A 20,210-nucleotide genomic window follows, 5' to 3' on the forward strand; every position below is an offset into this window, starting at 1 on the left:
CTCCTCCCATCGGCATCCACTTACCCTTGTGTAGGGGCCCTAACAACCCCACTGCCTTGTGAGTGTCTCGGGAGAGACCAAGGCGAAGGGAGTAAACCCTAACAGAAAATCCGGAGCGGAACCCTGAAGGCGGTCATGTGTCACCTTTGGCATGTTTCCGGCAGTTCCTGCAGCCATACCGGTGCCAAACGTCATGCTCTGCACTCCTTTGGACCCCACCAGGAAGGCTGAGAGGGGGGTTTTGACGCTTGGGCAACTCAACCTCCATACATCCGCCCAGGCATGCGCCATGGAGAGGTCACTCCTCACAGTCTTCTCACAGCGACCAAATCAACACGGAAGGCAGCAGTTACGGGTTATAAGTCCAGCTCAATTGGTGTAGAGATTGGGCGCAACGGGTTGCCTTTGTCGGGAGAGGTCATCGCATCTCACTGGACAGCTACTGCCCGCCTCAAACTGGGCAGCCCCCAGTCAGTAAGGTTCTGTCCCGCCACAGTCCATCTGCTTCAATGTGTGCTTGGAGCTCAGGGTCATTGCCCGACAAGTGGACTGTAACACCGCACCAAACAGCACGACCAAAAAAGGAAAGAAGGTACCAGCCCTTCGTTTTGCAAGCTGGAACGTCAGAACTGTGTGTCCTGGCCTGTCGGAAGACCTTGCACAAATCAACGATTCTCAGAAGACCGCCATCATTAACAACGAGCTCAGTAGACTCAATGTGGACATTGCAGCACTTCAGGATACACGCCTCCCTGCTAGCTGATCTCTAAGAGAGCAAGACTACACCTTCTTCTGGCAGGGTAGGGATCCTGAGGAACCAAGACAGCATGGAGTGGGCTTCGCCATCAGAAACTCTTTGCTCAGCATGATCGAACCACCCTCAAATGGCTCGGAACGCATTCTGTCCATCTGACTGTTCACCGCCTCTGGTCTAGTACACCTACTCAGCATCTATGCTCCAACACTCTGCTCCCACCTGAAGCTAAAGATCAGTTCTACAAGGAACTCCATAATATCATTAGTAGAATCCCCAACACCGAACACCTGTTCCTGCTAATGGACTTTAATGCTAGGGTTGGGACCGACCATGACTCATGGCCCTCCTGCCTTGGGCGCTATAGCATTGATAGGATGAATGAGAATGGACAGAGACTGCTTGAGTTGTGAACCTATCATAACCTCTGCATCACCAATTCGTTCTTTCACACTAAACCCTGTCACCAGGTTTCTTGGAGGCACCCAAGATCACGTCGTTGGCACCAGCTGGACCTCATCGTCACAAGGCGAGCGTCTCTAAATAGCATTCAAGTCACACGCAGCTTCCACAGTGCGGACTGCGACACCAACCACTCCCTGGTGTGCAGCAAGGTTAGCCTCAAACCAAAGAAGCTGCATCACTCCAAGCAGAAGGGCCGCCCGCATATCAACACTAGCAGATTTTCTCATCCACAGCTGTTACGTAAGTTTCTAAATTCACTTGAAAAAGCCCTTCAAAACACTCCCACAGGGGATGCAGAGACCAAGTAGGCCCACATCAGAGACGCCATCTATGACTCAGCAATGACCACCTATGGCAAACGTGTGAAGCGGAATGCAGACAGGTTTCAATCTCACATTGAAGAGCTGGAACCTGTCATAGCCGCTAAGCGCATTGCACTGCTAAACTACAAGAAAGCCCCCAGCGAGTTAACATCCGTAGCACTTAAAGCAGCCAGAAGTGCTGCACAAAGAACAGCCAGGCGCTGCGCAAATGACTACTGGCAACACCTATGCAGTCATATTCAGCTGGTCTCTGACACCGGAAATATCAGAGAAATGTATGATGGCATTAAGAGAGCTTTTGGGCCAACCATCAAGAAGATCACCCCCCCTCAAATCTAAATCAGGGGACACGATCACTGACCAAAGCAAGCAAATGGACCGCTGGGTGGAACACCACCTAGAACTGTACTCCAGGGAAAATGTTGTCACTGAGACCGCCCTCAATGCAGCCCAGTCTCTGCCAGTCATGGATGAGCTGGATGTACAGCCAACAGAATCGGAACTCTGTGATGCCATTGATTCTCTAGCCAGCGGAAAAGCCCCTGGGAAGGACGGCATTACCCCTGAAATCATCAAGAGCGCCAAGCCTGCTATACTTTCAGCACTGTACGAACTGCTTTGCCTGTGCTGGGTCGAGGGAGCAGTACCACAGGACATGCGCGATGCCAATATCATCACCCTCTAAGAACAAGGATTACCGCGGTGACTGCAACAACTACCGTGGAATCTCCCTGCTCAGCAAAGTGGGGAAAGTCTTTGCTCGAGTCGCTTTAAACAGGCTCCAGAAGCTGGTTGAGTGTGTCTACCCTGAGGCACTGTGTGGCTTTTGAGCAGAGAGATCCACCATTGACATGCTGTTCTCCCTTCGCCAGCTGAGGAGAAATGCCGTGAACAACAGATGCCCCTCTACGTTGCTTTCATTGATCTCACCAAAGCCTTTGACGTGGTCTCTTCAGACTACTAGCAAAGATTGGATGCCCACCAAAGCCACTAAGTATCATCACCTCATTCCATGACAATATGAAAGGCACAATTCAGCATAGCGGTGCCTCATCAGACCCCTTTCCTATCCTGAGTGGCGTGAAACAGGGCTGTGTTCTCGCACCTACACTGTTTGGGATCATCATCTCCCTGCTGCTCTCACATGCGTTCAAGTCTTCAGAAGAAGGAATTTTCCTCCACACAAGATCAGGTGACAGGTTGTTCAACCTTGCCCGTCTAAGCGTGAAGACCAAAGTACGGAAAGTCTTCATCAGGGAACTCCTCTTTGCTGATGATGCTGCATTAACATCTCACACAGAAGAGTGTCTGCAGAGGCTCATAGCCAGGATTGCGGCTGCCTGCACCAAATTTGGCCTAACCATCAGCCTCAAGAAAACGAAGATCATGGGACAGGACGTCAGAAACGCCCCATCCATGAATATCGGCGACCACACTCTGGAAGTGGTTCAAGAGTTCACCTACCTAGGCTCAACTATCACCAGTTACCTGTCTCTCGATGCAGAATTCAACAAGCGCATGGGAAAGGCTTCCTCTGCTATCTCCAGACTGGCCAAGAGAGTGTGGGAAAATGGCGCACTGACACGGAGCACAAAAGTCCAAGTGTATCAAGCCTGTGTCCTCAGTACCTTGCTGTACGGCAGCGAGGCCTGGACAACGTATGTCAGCCAAGAGCGACGTCTCAATTCATTCCATCTTCGCTGCCTCCGGAGAATTCTTGGCATCAGGTGGCAGGACCGTATCTCCAACACAGAAGTCCTCGAGGCGGCCAACATCCCCAGCATATGCACCCTACTAAGCCAGCGGCGCCTGAGATGGCTTGGCCATGTGAGCCGCATGGAAGATGGCAGGATCCCCAAGGACGCATTGTACAGCGAGCTCGTCACTGGTATCAGACCCACCAGCCATCCTTGTCTCCGCTTTAAAGACATCTGCAAACGCGACATGAAGTCCTGTGACATTGATCACAAGTCGTGGGAGTCAGTTGCCAGCGATCGCCAGAGCTGGCGGGCAGCCATAAAGACGGGGCTAAAGCGTGGTGAGTCGAAGAGACTTAGCAGTTGGCAGGAAAAAAGACAGAAGCGCAAGGAGAGAGCCAACTGTGTAACATCCCCGACAACCAATTTTATCTGCAGCACCTGTGGAAGAGTCTGTCACTCTTGAATTGGCCTTTATAGCCACTCCAGGCGCTGCTTCACAAACCACTGACCACCTCCAGGCGCTTACCCATTGTCTCTCGAGACAAGGAGGCCAAAGATACCAGTAAGTAAAGCCAAAATAGGGTTCCACTTAAGGGTTTTCTTTTTTCTTTTATAAAATGCATTTGGTTTACAGATGCTTATTGGAAAAACAAAATAATTGAAAATGTCAGTAATCCTTTTTGGAATCTTTTCAAATCTCTCACCTATAATTTGAAGAAAAATATTGAACAAATCCAGCATTGTGACATTGTGTTGCCAGGTGAACAGTACTTTTGCCATCTAAGTATATATTTCTTTTCAACTCTTACTAGTTATTTGAGATCCCAAGGGATGGTTTTATTAGACTTAATGGGTTGTCAGAAATCTCCAAATTGATTTTATATCGCCTCGTTTATCATTAAGTCATTAACACATCCTTCTATTCCCTTCTCTTGTTTATCTAGCGTCCCCTTAAATGCATCTATACTGATTTAGGGGCACAGCTTCATCTAAGTAGTAGAATATAATATTGTGCATTGCATGATATTACATTTTTGCCCTTACAAAACAGCATATAGGTCCAGATTTTGCAGTCAGCAGCGAAGTGATGGTGCTTATCGCTGACCTGAAAGAAAACTGCCCCCAAAGATCTAGCGATCTCTGATGTGAATTTCTCCTTTCCTGACATCAATTTGAATCTGGCATCAAGTCAAGGGGATCTCCTGGCTTCCAGCATCATTGATGTCATCACGCAAGGGAAAGAAGTCAATCACATTGAATTATTCTCACAGATAGCAAACCAAGAAGTTAAAAACACTGAAGTTTTCAGGCAGTGAAATAAATGATTGGGGCACACATGGGCTTATGTTGAAGATGAAATGTCACAAATTAACTTCAAAAAAAAATTATGGACAAACTTGATAATCCACAAATATAAAATTAGTTTTTTAGGCTATTCAGTAATTAGGAACTTCGTACACCGTTAAAAACCCAGTTACACCTCATTCAACAAGGTGTAACTTTTTCGAGCGTTTTTATAGTGAGACTGATAATGTAAAAGGGCAAGTTTTGATCAGTTCAGTGATATATAGTTGAGTGCAGACTGGGGGGACTTCAAGAATGCACCCGATGGAGAAGCATAGAATCACTGACAGTAACTTCTGGCTTTCTGCCTTTAACTGCACATGTACAGACTCCAGAAGTTGCTGTCCAATTTCAGAGGAGAAACGGCAGTGAACGCTGGCAGAGTTTCATCGTCATTACTACCGCAAAATCCGGGGCGATGAGTGATCTGACTTTTTTTTTGGTATTCGTTCATGGGATGTGGGCGTCGCTGGCTAGGACAGCATTTATTGCCCATCCCTAATTGCCCTTGAGAAGGTGGTGGTGAGCCGCCGCCTTGAACTGCTGCAGTCCATGTGGGGTAGGTACACTCTCAATGCTGTTAGGAAGGGAGTTCTAAGATTTTCACCCAGCGGCAGTGAAGGAATGGCGATATAATTCCACGTCAGGATGGTGTGTGGTTTGGAGGGGAACTTGCAGGTGGCGGTGTTCCCATGCAACTACTGCCCTTATCCTTATAGCTGGTAGAGGTCACAGTTTGGAAGGTGCTGTCTAAGGAGCCTTGGTACGTTGCTGCAGTGCATCTTGTAGATGGTACACACTGCTGCCACTGTGCGTCAGTGGTGGGAGTGAATATTTGTGGATCGGGTGCCAGTCAAGCGGGCCTCACACTCCTGACTTGTGCCTTGTAGATGGTGGACATGCTTTGGAGAGTCAGGAGGTGAGTTACTCGCTGCAGAATTCCTAGCCTCTGACCTGTTCTTGTAGCCGCAGTATTTATATGGCTACTCCAGTTCAGTTTTTCGTCAATGGTAACCCACAGGATGTTGATAGTGGGGGATTCAACGATCATAATGCCATTGAATGTCAAGGGGAGATGGTTAGATTCTCTCTTGTTTGAGATAGTCATTGCCTGGCACTTGTGTGGCATGAATGTTGCTTGCCACTCTTCAGCCCAAGCCTGGTTATTGCTGCATTTTTACACGGACTGCTTCAGTATCTGAGGAGTCGCGAATGATGCTGAATGTTGTGCAATCATCTGCAAACATCCCCACTTCTGACCTTATGATTGAAGGAAGGTAATTGATGAAGCAGCTGAAGATGGTTGAGCCTGAGGAACTCCTGCAGTGATGTCCTGAAGCTGAGCTGATTGTCCTCCAACAAACACAACCATCTTCCTTTGCGCTAGGTATAACTCCAACCAGCGGAGAGTTTTCCCCCTGATTCCCATTGACTCCAGCTTTACTCGGGTTCCTTGATGCCATACTCGGTCAAATGCTGTCTTGATGTCAAGGGCAGTCACTATACCTCACCTTGAGTTGAGCTCTTTTGTCCATGTTTGAACCAAGGCTGTAATGAGGTCAGGAGCTGAGTGGCCCTGACGGAACCCAAACTGAGAGTCAGTGAGCAGGTTATTGCTAAGCAAGTGCCGCTTGATAGTACTGTCAACGACCCTGTCCATCACTAACAATGATCAAGAGTGGACTGATGGGGCGGTAATTGGCCAGGTTAGATTTGTCCTGCTTTTTGTGTACAGGACATATCTGGACAACTTTCCACATTGACGGGTAGATGCCAGTGTTGTAGCTGTAATGGAACAGCGTGGCTAGGGGCGTAGCAAATTCTGGAGCACAAGTCTTTAGCACTATTTTCGGAATGTTGTCAGGGCCCATAACCTTTTGCAGTATCCAGTGCTTTCAGTTGTTTCTTGATATCGTGTGGCGTGAATCGAATTGACTGAAGACTGGCATCTTTGATGCTGGGGACTTCAGGAGGAGGTCTCCTGCAATGATCAATGCTGTATGACGGCCGTTAAAACTTTGGTGTCCATAAGTCTGCACTGGAATAAGAAACCAGTTTTAGCAGTCTAAATACTTCAAACTGCTGCATGGTCACTGCTCCCTGTGATCTGAACTAAACAAGGACCAGGATATAAGCACTTGAAATGTCCAGGGTTCTAGCCTGTTCTGTGCTGTGCATTTTCAATTCTTTGTACATACACCATTTGCACTTATTAGCAGAGAGAGGAAGCATTCATGCCATCATTGCATTGCATTTGAAGGCAGGTCCTTGAAATGAAGAGATAATATTCTAACCATCAGAACTATTTGATTGCAGGCATGATTCAAGTATTATTTAAAAAACCTAATAAATTAGTTGGATGGAGATGATTTATGTTTTGACCAGAACAAAGGGAAATGACTATATAATCTAAACTTTGAGAATGAAGTTGTGCAGATTGAGCACTGGTTCATTTAAAGCGAATTTTGTAATGTAAAATGAGTTGGATTTTGATTGAGTGGAGCAAAAATGACTCAGAAGGGAGATGAAAGTGTCCGTGATTGAATATTGATATAAAGGACTGCCAAATAATCTCTTCATTCCTGCCTTTTATGATTTTCTACTGCTGTAAAAATGTGACTGCACAGGGTAGCCAGCTAGCACAGTCAGTGTTGCAGCAGTGTTTAAGTTGCACCCTGACATTTGTAGGTTACTTACAAAGTAGTATGGAAGTTTAGAGTGAGGCATTTGCTTTCAACAATTCTTGGACACAAAGTGGTTTTGGTCCACAGCGCAATTATTTCACTTCAAAGAGAAAATAAGTGTTCCTGCAGTGCATCAGATTTTAAAAAAATTGTCCTTCAATGATGTACCATTTTCCTGGCAGTTTTCTTATGTTCTTGAAATACAAGACTAGGTTTTATTTTATGCAGGCAGGAAAAAGTTGAAATGTATAAATTATTGAGTATGTTGCACTGCAAGTTAGAAATAGAAAAGGATACATTATAGTTTTACTTAATTAGTTTCCAACAGGTTTTTGATTGCTAATTCAAGTATGTTTTCCCTCCACCCCCTGCTATTCATAGCAGCAGCAGCTAATTTTGACACACTTGAATTCCATGCTTTAACCCAAGGCCACTGTTGCAATTGTTTGTGTTACTTGTGTGTGAAAAATATATGTAGGTGGATGTCATTGTTCTTTTAATTGCCTCATTGCATGAGAAACCTAGGCAGCGAAATTAGAATTGTGCATACTTCCTAAATGCTGATTCTACTGCAAACCCCTGGTACCCATTAATGGTGCATTTTTAGGGATGGGTCTGCTCCTTTAGAAAATGTTTACTTTTACATTTCTAATGCTTTTTTTCCAACCTGATATTTTTTCCTATAACATTTTAGTTTTAAGAACCTAAAATACTTGGATTTTTCTATGTTCCTTAGACCTCTCTTGGTATTTCTTCGCGGGCAGTGCTTTTTGGAAGGTTGTACTCATAGGTTGCAGGCCCGCTGGTGGCTAGTCAGGCCTATCCGTGACTGGCATATTCTCCAACAGCGTGTACAAGTGAAGGTGTAGTCACTGCTGGGGGCAATTGAATCTATCCTTCTCCTTTTCTCTTTCATGCTGGTTCTTTGCTCAGTCTCAAAGGTGTCTGTAGCCCTCCTGATGTAGCATCTCCAGGCATCACGATCTATGGCCTGCGCTTCCCACTGGCAATGGTCTGTGTGGCACACAGAAAGGGACTTCTTCAGGGAGTCCTTGAAACGTTTGCACGGGGCCCATCTGTTCCTTTTACCAGTGGTCAGCTCACCAGACAACATGATCTTGGACAGGCGACTGTCGTCCATCTGGGCAATGTGACCCACCCAACACAGTTGGCTTTGCATGAGGATGGCTTCTGCTGGTGATGTTGGCTGTTTCCAGCACTTCAGTGTTTGTGATGTGGTCCTGCCAGCAGATCTTGAGGATGCTGCGGAGGCAGCGCTCTAGAAGGCGGTACAGGACCCATGACATGGCGCCATGGGTGGCAAGGACGATGGCTTTGTACACCGAGTTTAGTCTGTGCTCTGAGGCTGAGGATGCTCCACGCTCGTTTGTAGAGTCTGCTGACTGTACCACCATTTACCCAAAAGCTACCTCAACAATTGTTTTCTTTCATCAAGGTGTTTCCTTCCCGCTTTCATGGAGGCATCTTTCCCATTCAGGTCCAGCCACACTCGCATGTCCACAAAGGCTACCTTTATGACCATTCTTCTTCAAAGGTACTCTTTTCCCCTCTAGTTCACGAATATGCTCTTTCCCTCCAATTCTCACTGTGTAATTCACACTTTGCCTCCACCTCTCTCACTCTTTCTTCCCCCCACATTTCCCTCTCTTCACCTTTTCTTCTCCCTTCTGCTGCTAGTTCAGCAGTGTACTGTCCTTCCAACTTACTTATGCCACTACAAAGTTCACAGACACTCTACCTCCTTGGTGGCCTGTTGTTGTTTATGGGTGCAGCACCTTATGCTGCATCTTTCCAGATTGGACACTCTGCTGCAAGTAAGAATTCCAGATTTATCAGAACTTCCCACTTGGAATACCGAATTTAGTTCCAGCACAGAACAACAATGTCCAATATGGGTTGCAACCAGGGGCAACAGCTAGTTCATCACTGAATGGAGCCCAGCAATTTCTCAACCATGTCCCCTGGGACTAACACTCACTGCTGCAGTAAGAAATAGAGCTACAACAGTGATAAAACTCTACAGATTTAAAAAAAATCAATTTATTTGTGTACACAGCGTGTGCCTGTCTGTGCTGCTAGGTAACACAAGTTTTTGCAGAGCATCTTTTTCACTGAAATAATTGGAATCGCACTGTTCTTTTGTTGTTAAATGCCAGAAGAGTGTCTTTTATCTTGCTATGTGGTCCCTTTCAGTATAAAAGTCAAAAGCCATTGATCTTCATTACTCCAACAAATAAAGTGGATTGTGAAATTAATATTGTGTATCTTTAGTCCTGATTTTTGTACGCTAATGCTTAAATTTAGAGTTCTTGGTAATCTTGTTCTCTGTTATGGCATTGTTAAAAGTTGGCATGACAACACTGATATTTCTCCTGCTGTATTTTGTGAGGCCTCACACAACAATGGCAATCAACTTCCTGTTTTAATATCTTAAATCCATAGTTGAACCATCTTGAATCCAAGTTGCAACAAACAAAGTTGCTTTTCGCAAAAATCCATAGAAATGGTACTTAATGATAAACCTGACTAATGTGGAAAGTTTGTACTGCTGCTGGATACTGCACTTTTACTGTAGATGTCTTGCAGATGTACAGATTGTAATTTTCTTAAGTGTCTTTGATGTAATACTGCTATCATAGCATTTTGGCAATGGTAGGAAAGACTTAATTTTTTTTCATTCAAGCTTTACTGTGTGCAATTGTAGAAATTCAGCTGACATTTACAAAGGGCAAGCAGCAGCAGGTGAATTGAACCTTGCAAATCTGAAGCACATTGCTGCTGAGGGGTAGGGTGCATCTCTAGGCTAGGGTTCCCACTCCAGAATAGTACACTTTGCTGAAAAATATGTAAGCAGATAGCTGGTACGGACAGGATTGTGCTCAGCTTGGCTATGCTGCGCTGGTGATTGATTAAATGACAAACCGATACTTGCTGTCCCGACCCGCCTGGAGGAAGTTATTTGAGTGATGTACTAAAGAGTAGTTGGCAATTGTGGAACCAAAATCTAGCATGAGGGGTGAATGGAGAAAACTGAAGGAAAAATAATTTTAAAAGTTTAATTAGAGAAATTAAAAATGGCATGTTGATTTTTAACATGAATCAACAGTGATTCAAACTGAGGCATATCTGTTCAGAGTTTTTATTTTCCCATTATTTGGTGGAAAAAAGTTGTTAAAAGTACAACTGGTCTGACTAGCTTGAGTGTTTCTACCTTGTAGACAGCATCAATAAGTTCTGACTTTCCTCAGCGAACATGAATTGAGCAAACTGACAAGGTGTTTGAACCCAGCAACCTTTATTTGAAAGCTGAAAAGATAATATGAGGGTGCATTGGAGAGGGTGGAGAGATGAGCATCAAGATTATCCCAATTGTAAAGAAAATGGGCTTTGAGGAAAAATTTAAAGCAGCTCTAGCTTAGCAGTCTAGAAGACAGTGGTTGAGTCAGACTGTGCTGCAATGCACAGAATACTGAATGGTATAGGTAATGTAAACTTAGAATATTTCAAATTCAAATTGGGATAAGATGGCATTTAAATTGGTGAAGCAAAATTTAGAAACTGGTCTCTGATTTATGGCAAATCTGCAAAGCAGTGAAAACCAAAAGATAGGGATGTTTAAAATGGGAGAGTTTATATCAGATGGAGGAGCTTTGCTGACCGTGATCTTGTCCTTGATTTTTCTTATTTTTGTGAGTACACACTGTTCTAATGTTAGCATTAGAATAATGTGTTATCATGAATTGGAAATGTGTACAGTAGGCACTGGTTGTTGGATTTATTAGGGCTATCAATTAACTGCAGTTAACTTCTGCAATTTCCATGTTCATTTTTTGGATGCTCCTTTCTAATTGCACATTAATAGTGGAAATTAACTGCAATCAGTTGACTGCCCTAATTTATATATAATTTTAAATGCTAATGAACTGGAAGAAAATGTACATTCGAGATATTTTGACTGGCCTGGTCTCATGGTACACAACAGCCACACTCTGCTGACAACAACCAGGTGCTATTTTATGTTGCAGCTTTTAGCAAAAAGTGGAAATGGAGTGGCCTCTGTAACATCGGTCACTGTATGTCATAGTAAGATAGAGGCAAAGGTCTTGGTGCCTGCTTTGAATATCCTAAGATACAGTCACCCTCTTACTTATTTTCTTTTTCTGTTCTATCTGTTTAATAAGTCTACTAAAGGAGTTAATCATTACTGTCAATTAAATGTGATTTAAACCAAAAATCAGGTGTAAGCCTTGGTTTAGTAGTAGCACTCTGTCCTCTGTCAGAAGGTTGTGGGTTCAAGTGCCTTTCCAGAGCATGCACTACTGAAGGAGCACTGCATTGTCAGAGGTGCCATCTTTTTTGTGACGTTAAAATGAGGGCTTGCCTGCCATCTCGGGTGATATAAAAGGTGACATTTTGAAGAAGAACAGGGGAGTTCTTCCTGGTGTCCTGGCCTACATGTATCCCTCAACCAACATCATTTATTTCATTGCTGATTGTCGGAGTTTGCCAATACCAATTGGCATTTCCTACAAGTGACTATACTTCAAACTGCTTAATTGACTGTAAAGTGCTATGAAACATCCTCAGGCCATGAAAGACCTTATATAAATTCAATTTTTGTTCCTTTTTACCCTACCTGCCTTCCTTCCCTGAGATGAACATTTTTGATCATGAAATCAGTTGATTGTTTTTTTTGTCACTTGACAACCTTAGTAAAAAATTTTGTAGTACAAAAGCACAACTAATTGAATATCTAAATATAGACTCATATTTTCATATTTAATTATTTGTGTTTATGAAATATCAAGGAAGTCTTTCATTTTCAGTATGTGGTCTTAGTGCCAAAAGCTACATAAGAATATAACATAAGAAATAGGAACAAGGATCGGTTAATAATTAATTTTACATCCAATTTTCTATACAAGAGAAGAATATGCTTTAACCCAGTTTCTATCAATAAGCACATTTTTTGTGTGTTGTGAGTCTCTTTACATTTAAATTAATCAAATCCCATGTATTGAGGAAGGCTTGCGTGTTGCTTTTCCCTCCATGGAACCAGAAATTCTGTGGTTTGGAGTGATGTGCCGGTTAGATTTTTCCCACGCTACTGAGTTATTAGTTTGTGTCCAGCAATTTCCCACTGGGAAATAAGTATAGGTGGCGAATGACTCATTCCCAGTTCACTCGTTCTCCTAGAAGTTTGTTCAGAGGTGTTGACTAAAATCAGGAGAGCAGAGGATGCAACAAAGGATTTAACAAAAGAATGTTGAACGCAGGGACTTTGGACAAGCAGCAATTATCGAAAGCATAAATTTAGTTAGTGTTGGAGGCGAAATTAGGAGCTGTGCCCATTCTTCCCTCTAAGATGCATGCATGGCCGTGCATCGATCTGGTATGCACTGTGCATTCAAATAAACAGGCCGCTCACAACTTTGTCAGCTCATCAGGAGAAATTTCCAGCGTAATATAAGTCATGACTTTTATAATGTAAACTGCCCATGGACAAGAAGTAGTGTTTGTAGCCTGCCCAGTACAAAAACACAATCCAGGGAACATGGCTATGATTGAAAGCTTTGTTGAAAAGATAGATTTTAGGAAGGTGGAGAGAGAAGTAGAAAGACATAGAGGTTTAGCGATGGAGTTTGCGTATAAGGGATTTGACTGTATGCTTTGCCACCAGTGGTTGGTGTGTAAAAGGCTAGAATCAGAAGGGCAAGAGAAAGATGCGGTGGTAGGATGATGCAAATCTTGAAATTGACATGATTTAATGTATTGGGGGCCAGGAAAGTAGTTTAGGTTAGCAAGAATGAAAGTGATGGACAAATGGGATGTTAATACAGGAGTGGTATGAACAGCTAGGTTTTCAAATTTATTCAAGGTGAAAGATGTCAGACTATTGAGTGAAAAAATCAAGTCTAGAGGTGATATTCCTAGGTAATGAAAGGCAGGCAATGTTATGAAGGTGGATATTGGATTGAGTAGGATGCCACGGTTGTAAATGGTTGTTTTGTAGGGGGTACGGAGGCTAAGTGATTATGTTCTTGGACTAGTAATCCAGATGCCTGGCGAAAAGATCTTTTGGGAATTTACAAATTCAATAAAATATGGAATAAAAAGCTAGTCTCAGTAATGGTGACCATGAAACTACCAGAAGGTCCAAGGATGAGTTTTTGGGAAAGCATTTATGTTGGTGGTGATGAGAGTGAGGGGGTTAGTGCTTGAAGGGAGGGAATCTTTTAAAATATCAAGTAGCATGGGCCAGGAAGGGAAGTTGGATGGTAAGTAGTGTAGAGGGAATTGAGTTGAATGGAAGGAGATGCCTCACTTTCTGATGAGACAGAATAGGTGGGGGAGACAGGAGAGCAATAGAGAGACTAAACTTTAAGGCATGGTTGGGAGGAGACTAAGTGGGAAATTTGGCTTGATGAGTAATGGGGCGATAGGGTGGGTTGGGGAAAGGGGGTAGTGTTAGGAATGGTGGTGGAGTGCTGGGGAGCAGCTGAAATGATCACTTACTTGGTGTTGAAGAAACCAATGAGTCCTTCACGGCTGTTAGAGGGAGAAGGCGATGATTAGAAGGATTTAAGGAAGCAATTGGTTGTGGAGAAAAAAAGTCAAGGGTTATCTCTGCTTTCCAGGATAAGTTCTAGTGTATTGAGCTTGATATGAACTGGCCAGGTTCACAACTGCACGCTTGCACTTGAAGATAGGAGCTGTACCAGGGGTTGGAAGAGTTGTGAAGGTTTTTGCTGGATTAAAGGCATCCAAGGTGAAGTTGAGGGAATTATTGAGCATAGCAGCATCTGCAGAGGCATTATAGCAAATGGAAGGCCAAGCATCATGAAATTTAACACTTAAATTACAACTTTTCAAGTTGACTTGTAAGATACTTGGGAACAGGACAAAGGCTTATATTCATACCAGAATTATCCCAGTCTGCTAGCTGAAACATGAAAGGGATAAATCAGATATTAAGTGGTACTAGAATGTATTTTCTGAAGATTTTCTAATTGTGTTTTTGATTTACAGTTTACTATTGCAAAAGAGTAGCCATAAGAGCTTTTTCACATCGCAGACAATTAATTTATACTCTAATTGGAAGTCAGTGACATTGTATTAATCATAGAAAATGACCATTAAGATGTTTTTGCTGTATAGTACTTTAGAATATTATTTAATTCATTATAGTTTGTGAAATTACTAAGGTTCCGGTGCTAAAGTCGCAAATTTGGTGCAAGTAGGGATTTGGTGCAGAGGGGGAAGGAGGTGCTGCTTTTTATTTTTCTTTGCCTCCAGTAGCTGATGAGTGTTTTTGTTTTGTCTCTAAGCTAGGAGACTGTGACTTGTTACTACTTTACTAAATTAGTAACTTAAACCAGATAAACCAATTAATAAAGCTAATATAATCGATTCAATTAAAAATTAATTAACTTATCAAATAAATCAGGTTAGAGAGACATGGCAGGGCAGGTGGTGCATCGTAAATGCATCATATGGGAGTTTGTGGAGAGCTTTGCGATCCTGGGCAACCAAATTTACGGTAAGTGTCTGCAGCTTGAGGAACTTCGGCTCAGTAGTTGAAGTGGAGTCGGAGCTGCAGATGTCACAGGGCACAAGGATGGGGGAGAGTTACCTGGGCACTTTGTTCTAGGAGGCAGTCACACCCCTTAGGGTAAGTAGATCTTCAGAATTGGTCAATGGTCAGGGACAGGAGAGATGTGACTGTGAGTCAGGCAGGTATGGGGATCCAGGATGGTAGTGATGGAGGAGCCTCAGCCCTTGACTTTGACCAGTAGGTACGAGATACTCCCTACCTGTGTGGATGAGAACAAGGACTGCAGGGTGGATGGGCAAACTTAACATGGCACCATGGTGCAAGATGTCATTCAAGTGGGGGAAGTGAAAAGGAATGTGTTAGTGATAGGGGACAGTATAGTCGGGGGGATAGATACTGTTCTCTGCAGCTACAACCGGGAGTTCCTAAGGTTGTGCTGCCTTCCCGCTGCCAGGGTTAAAGACGTCTCTTGGCTGGTGAAGAATTTGGAGCGGGAGGGGGAGGATCCAGTTGTAATGGTCCATGTAGGAACCAATGGCATAGGTAGAACTAGGAAATTAAAAAGAAAATCCTTAAAATTAATAATCTCTTCATTGTTACCTGAGCCACATACAAATTGGCATAGGTATAAACAGATTAGAAGGTTAAATGCATGGCTGAAGGAGTGGTGTGGGAGGCAGGATTTCACTTCATGGGCCACTGGCAGCAGTTCTGGGAAAGGAGAAAACCTTTCTATTAGGACAGGCTGCACTTAAAACTGGGCTGGGACAAGTATCCTGGCAAATTTAATAACTAGGGCAGTAGACGGGGCTTTAAACTAATAAAGGGGTATGGAAAGATTCAGGAAAAGGTAAATTCAAAAGCACAAAGGGAAATGTCAAGGCCCTAGAACAGAGTAGTGTTTTGGGTAAAAGTAAGCAGAGTAGATCAGGAAGGGACAGCATGAATAACAAAGTTACTAGGGCATTAGCGACTAAGGTAACGTCAGGGAAAATTAGAAAAAAGTCAAAGCTAAAGGCACTATCTCTAAATGCATGAAGCATTCACAACAAATTAGCTGAATTAATAGCACAGATAGAAATTAATAGGTTTGACCTAATAGCTGCTATGGAGATGTGGTTTCAAAGCGACCAAGGTTGGGAACTAAATATTGCAGGATACCTAACTTTTGGAAGTGATGGGCAAAAGTGAAAAGGAGGAGGGGTGCACCTGATAAAGGATGGGATAAAGACTAGAGAGAAAGGATCCAGCTCAGAAAATCAAGAAGTAGAATTCTTTTAGGTGGAGCTAAGAAAAAGCAAAGAGCAGAAAACATTGGTGGGAGTTGTTTATAGGTCCCTAACAGTAGTTATAGTGTGGGGGAGAGTATAAATCAAGAAGTGCATCTAGTGGTGATACAGTAATCCTAGGAATTTTAATGTTTATAGACTGAGCAAACCAAATTTGCAGTGATAGTGTGGAGGACAAGTCCATGAAATGTATGTGATAGTTTTTTAGATTGGTATGTTGAGGAACCAACGAGGGAGCAGGCTATTTTTGATCTAGTATTGTACAATGAAAAAAGGATTAATTAATAACCTTGTAGTAAAGGGGACTCTATGGAAGAGTGACCATAATATTATAGAATTTTATATTGAGTTTGAAAATGATTTAATTAAGTCTGAAACTAGAGTCTTAAATCTAAACAAAGCAAACTACATAGGTATGAGGGGGGAGTTGGCGAAGGTAGATTGGAAAACTGCATTAAAAGATATGGTAAACGAGCAATGGCAAACATTTAAACAATAATACATAATTTGCAACAGGTACACATTCCTTTAAGACACAATCCCCACAGGAAAAGTGGTCCAATTGTGGCTAACGAGACGAGTTAGATCTAGTATTAGCTTAAAGGAAGAAGCTTATAAAATTGTCATAAAGCGTAGTAAACCTGAGGATTGGGAGGATTTTAGAATGCAACAAAGGATGGCCAAGAAATTGATTATGAAAGAGCGCGAGAATAGATGAGCAAGCAACATAAAAACAGATTGTCAACATTTCTATAGGTATGTAAAAAGAAAGGGATTAGTGAAAGTAAACATGGGCCCATTAGAGGTAGCAATGGGTGAAAGTATAATGAAATTGAAATAGGAGAGACATTAAACAAATACTTTGTATCTGCATTCACAGTAGAGAACACACAAAATATTCCAGCAATAAGGGGAACCAAGGGTCTAGCAAGAATGAGGAATATAAAGAAATCAGTATAACTAAAGAAATAGTACTGGAGAAATTCACAAGATCACAGAATTGCTACAGCACAGAAGGAGACCATTCGGCCCATCATGTCTGCAGTAGCTCTCCGAATGAGCAATTCACCTTGTGCCATTCCTCTGCCTTCTCCCCGTAACCCTGCACATTCTTCCTTTTCAGATAACAGCCTAATTCCCTTTTGAATGCTTCAATTGAGCCTGCCTCCACCATGCTGCCAGGCAGTGCATTCCAGACCTTAACCACTCGCTGTGTGCAAAAGTTTTTCCTCGTGTTGCTTTTGCTTATTTTGCCAATTACTTTAAATCTGTGCCTTCTCATTCTTGGTCCTTTCATGAGTGGGAGCTGTTTCTCCCAATCTACTCAGTCCAGTCTCCTCATGATTTTTGGATACCTCTATCAAATCACCTCTCAGACTCCTTTTCTCCTCAGGAAAACAGTCCCAACTTCTCCAATCTAACTTCATAACTGACGCTCTTCATCCCTGGAACCATTCTTGTGAAATTAACAGTTTAAGTGGTGACAAATCCCCTGGACCTGACGATCTGAATCCTAGGGTTTTAAAAAGGGTAGCTGCAGAGATAGTGATGCATTGGTTTTGATCTTCCAGAATTCCTTAGATTCTAGAATAGTTCCGAAGTATTTGAAAGTAGCAAACACAACCCTGCTAGTTAAGAAAGGAGGAAGAGAGTAAACTATAGTCCAGTTAGCATAACATAGAATCCGTTATTAGGGACATGGTAATTGGGTACTTAATCATATGATTTTTTTAGCAGAATCAGCGCAGATTTACAAAAAGGAAATCATGTTTGACAAATCTGTTGATTTTTTTTGAGGATGTAACTAGTTTAGATGGATAAGGGAAACCAGTGGATGTAATGTATTTGGATTTTCAAAAAGCATTCGATAAGGTGCCACATGAAATTATTACATAAAATTAGGACTCATGACATTGGTGGCAGTGTACTCTCTAAGCTGTGCGGTTGCACAGCACCTTGGAAATTCCTGCAGAGGCTGAGCACAAGTTGGTCCCTTTAAGTTACTGCTCGTGGATGGCCATGCAAAAAAATTTAAGGGCCTGCGAACTTAAATGAATAGGCTGCGCACTGCAGAAAAAAAAATAGTGGGAATGTTGATTGGGGGTAACATATTGGCATGGATTGAGGATTGGTTAATGGACGTAAAACGAAGTAAGAATAAACAGGACATTTTCAGGTTGGCAGGCTGTAACTAGCGGAGTGCAGCAAGGATTAGTACTTGGGCCTCAGCTCTTTACCATCTATATTAATGACTTAGATGAGGGGCTGAGTGCAATATATTCAGGCTTGCTGACAATATGAAGTTAGGTGGGAAAAGAAGTGGTGAGGAGGATGCAAAGATGCTCAGATATAAACAGGTTGGGTGATTGGGCAAGAACGTGGCAGATGAAATACAATGTGACAAAATATCAAAATATCACTGGTAGGAAAAATAAAGAATATTTTTTGAGTGGTGAGGGACTGGGAAATATTTGCATTCGGAGAGACCTAGGTGTCCTTGTACATGAGTCACAGAAAGTTAGCTTGCAGGCACAACGAGCAATTCGGAAGGCAATGGAATGCTAGGTTTTGTTACAAAGGGATTATACAGGATGTTGGTAAGGCCACACCTGGAGTACTGTGTGCAGTTTTGGTCCCCCGACCTGAGGAAGGACATAGTTGCCCTAGAGGGAGTGCAATGAAGATTCACTAGACTGATTCCTGGGATGAGAGTATTGTCCTATGAGGGGAGATTTAGTCAACTAAGCCTCTATTCCCTGGAGTTTAGAAGAATAAGAGGTGATCTAATTGAAACACACAAAATTCTTAAAGGGCTTAGCATGGTATATGCTGAGAAAATGTTTCACCTAGCTGGAGAATCTAGAACATAGGGTCACAATCTCAACAAGGAGTTGGCCATTTAGAACTGAGGTGAAGAGAAATTTCTTCACTTAGTTGTGAATCTTTGGAATTCTTGATCCCAGAGAGCTGTGGATGCTCAATGAGTATATTGGAGACTGAGGTTAATAGATTTTTGGGTACTAGGGGATATAGGGTTAGTGCAGGAGTGTGAAGTTGGTATAGAAGACCCGCCATGATCTGGTTGAATGGTGGAACAAGCTTGAAGATTGAATAGCTTACACCAGCTCCTATTTCTTATGTTCTTGTGTGTCTTTTGCTAAACCTGCTGGAAAGTCTCCATGACCACTCAATATTGTATGACTTGCAGCTCATTTGTCCCTAAGCTAAGGCACCTCACTGTACTGCGCAGAATATGTTCTGCATAAAGATGTGTTTATAGAGCCACCGATAAAAATTATTCTTGTCATCTGAAGGGGCAATATATTTGTTTCATTCAAATATAAGTGTTCCTGAGTAAGGAGACTGATGAGAAGGTTGTTGTATGTGAATTACCAAAGTGCATACTATTTATACTGTACCAATTTAATATTTTCAATATTTTAGAACATTCCTGGAGTAGGTGTTTTCTGAAACATTTAAGAGGAGATAAACAATGGTTTGTTGGAAGCTCGAACTACCAGTTTAAACCAGAAATGTATAAATTAGAATTCCTTGAAAATGTAATTGAGTTGAAGTTAATTCAGATTGCAGTATATTTCACCTTTCTGATAAGTTTGCTTTTCCAAAATAATTAACTTTTATAATTAGGATAATAGAGTTGGACATTTTTGCTGAAAAACTGAGCATTTTGTATCAATACAGTGGAAAAAAAACTTTCCTCTTGTAATTGTGGGGAATGATTTTCATTGTTTTTTTAGGTTAAATTCTTGGTTGACCAAATTTCATCATAATACCATATATTTAATTTGTCTTGATGTGTTTTTATGTATGTTATTTTCAAGAAACCACTCATAAGGGTTGCTATTGAAGAAGTTGGAGATACAGTGACTAATTTTAAGACAAAGGCAGCTGCAGTCTGTTTTCCTTCTGATCTTGCAGCAAAGCAACCATCAGTGTTACCAGCTGCAGAAGACACCAGTAAGATTCACGAAAAAATCGTCCATAATGACTCCTCTGTGCCAGCTGCTGAAGCGCCCAGTGCCAAAGTACTTAAAGTTGAAGAGAGGTATGTTGG

The 20,210-nt window shown here is 42.4% G+C and overlaps 1 protein-coding gene across 3 annotated transcripts in view; it reads left to right on the top strand.

Moving 5' to 3' along the window:
* The window catches only part of rpap3 (RNA polymerase II associated protein 3), a 61,630-nt gene that overhangs the window by 18,694 nt on the left and 22,726 nt on the right, over nucleotides 1-20,210 (top strand). For all 3 annotated transcript variants that reach the window (XM_068050370.1, XM_068050371.1, XM_068050372.1), the window contains one exon: nucleotides 19,978-20,201. In XM_068050370.1, the coding sequence (XP_067906471.1) occupies nucleotides 19,978-20,201 (224 nt within the window). The remainder of the gene's footprint in view (nucleotides 1-19,977; nucleotides 20,202-20,210) is intronic.

This window comes from Heterodontus francisci, chromosome 18 (genome assembly GCF_036365525.1).
Source record: "Heterodontus francisci isolate sHetFra1 chromosome 18, sHetFra1.hap1, whole genome shotgun sequence".
In the NCBI taxonomy this organism is placed as follows: domain Eukaryota; kingdom Metazoa; phylum Chordata; class Chondrichthyes; order Heterodontiformes; family Heterodontidae; genus Heterodontus; species Heterodontus francisci.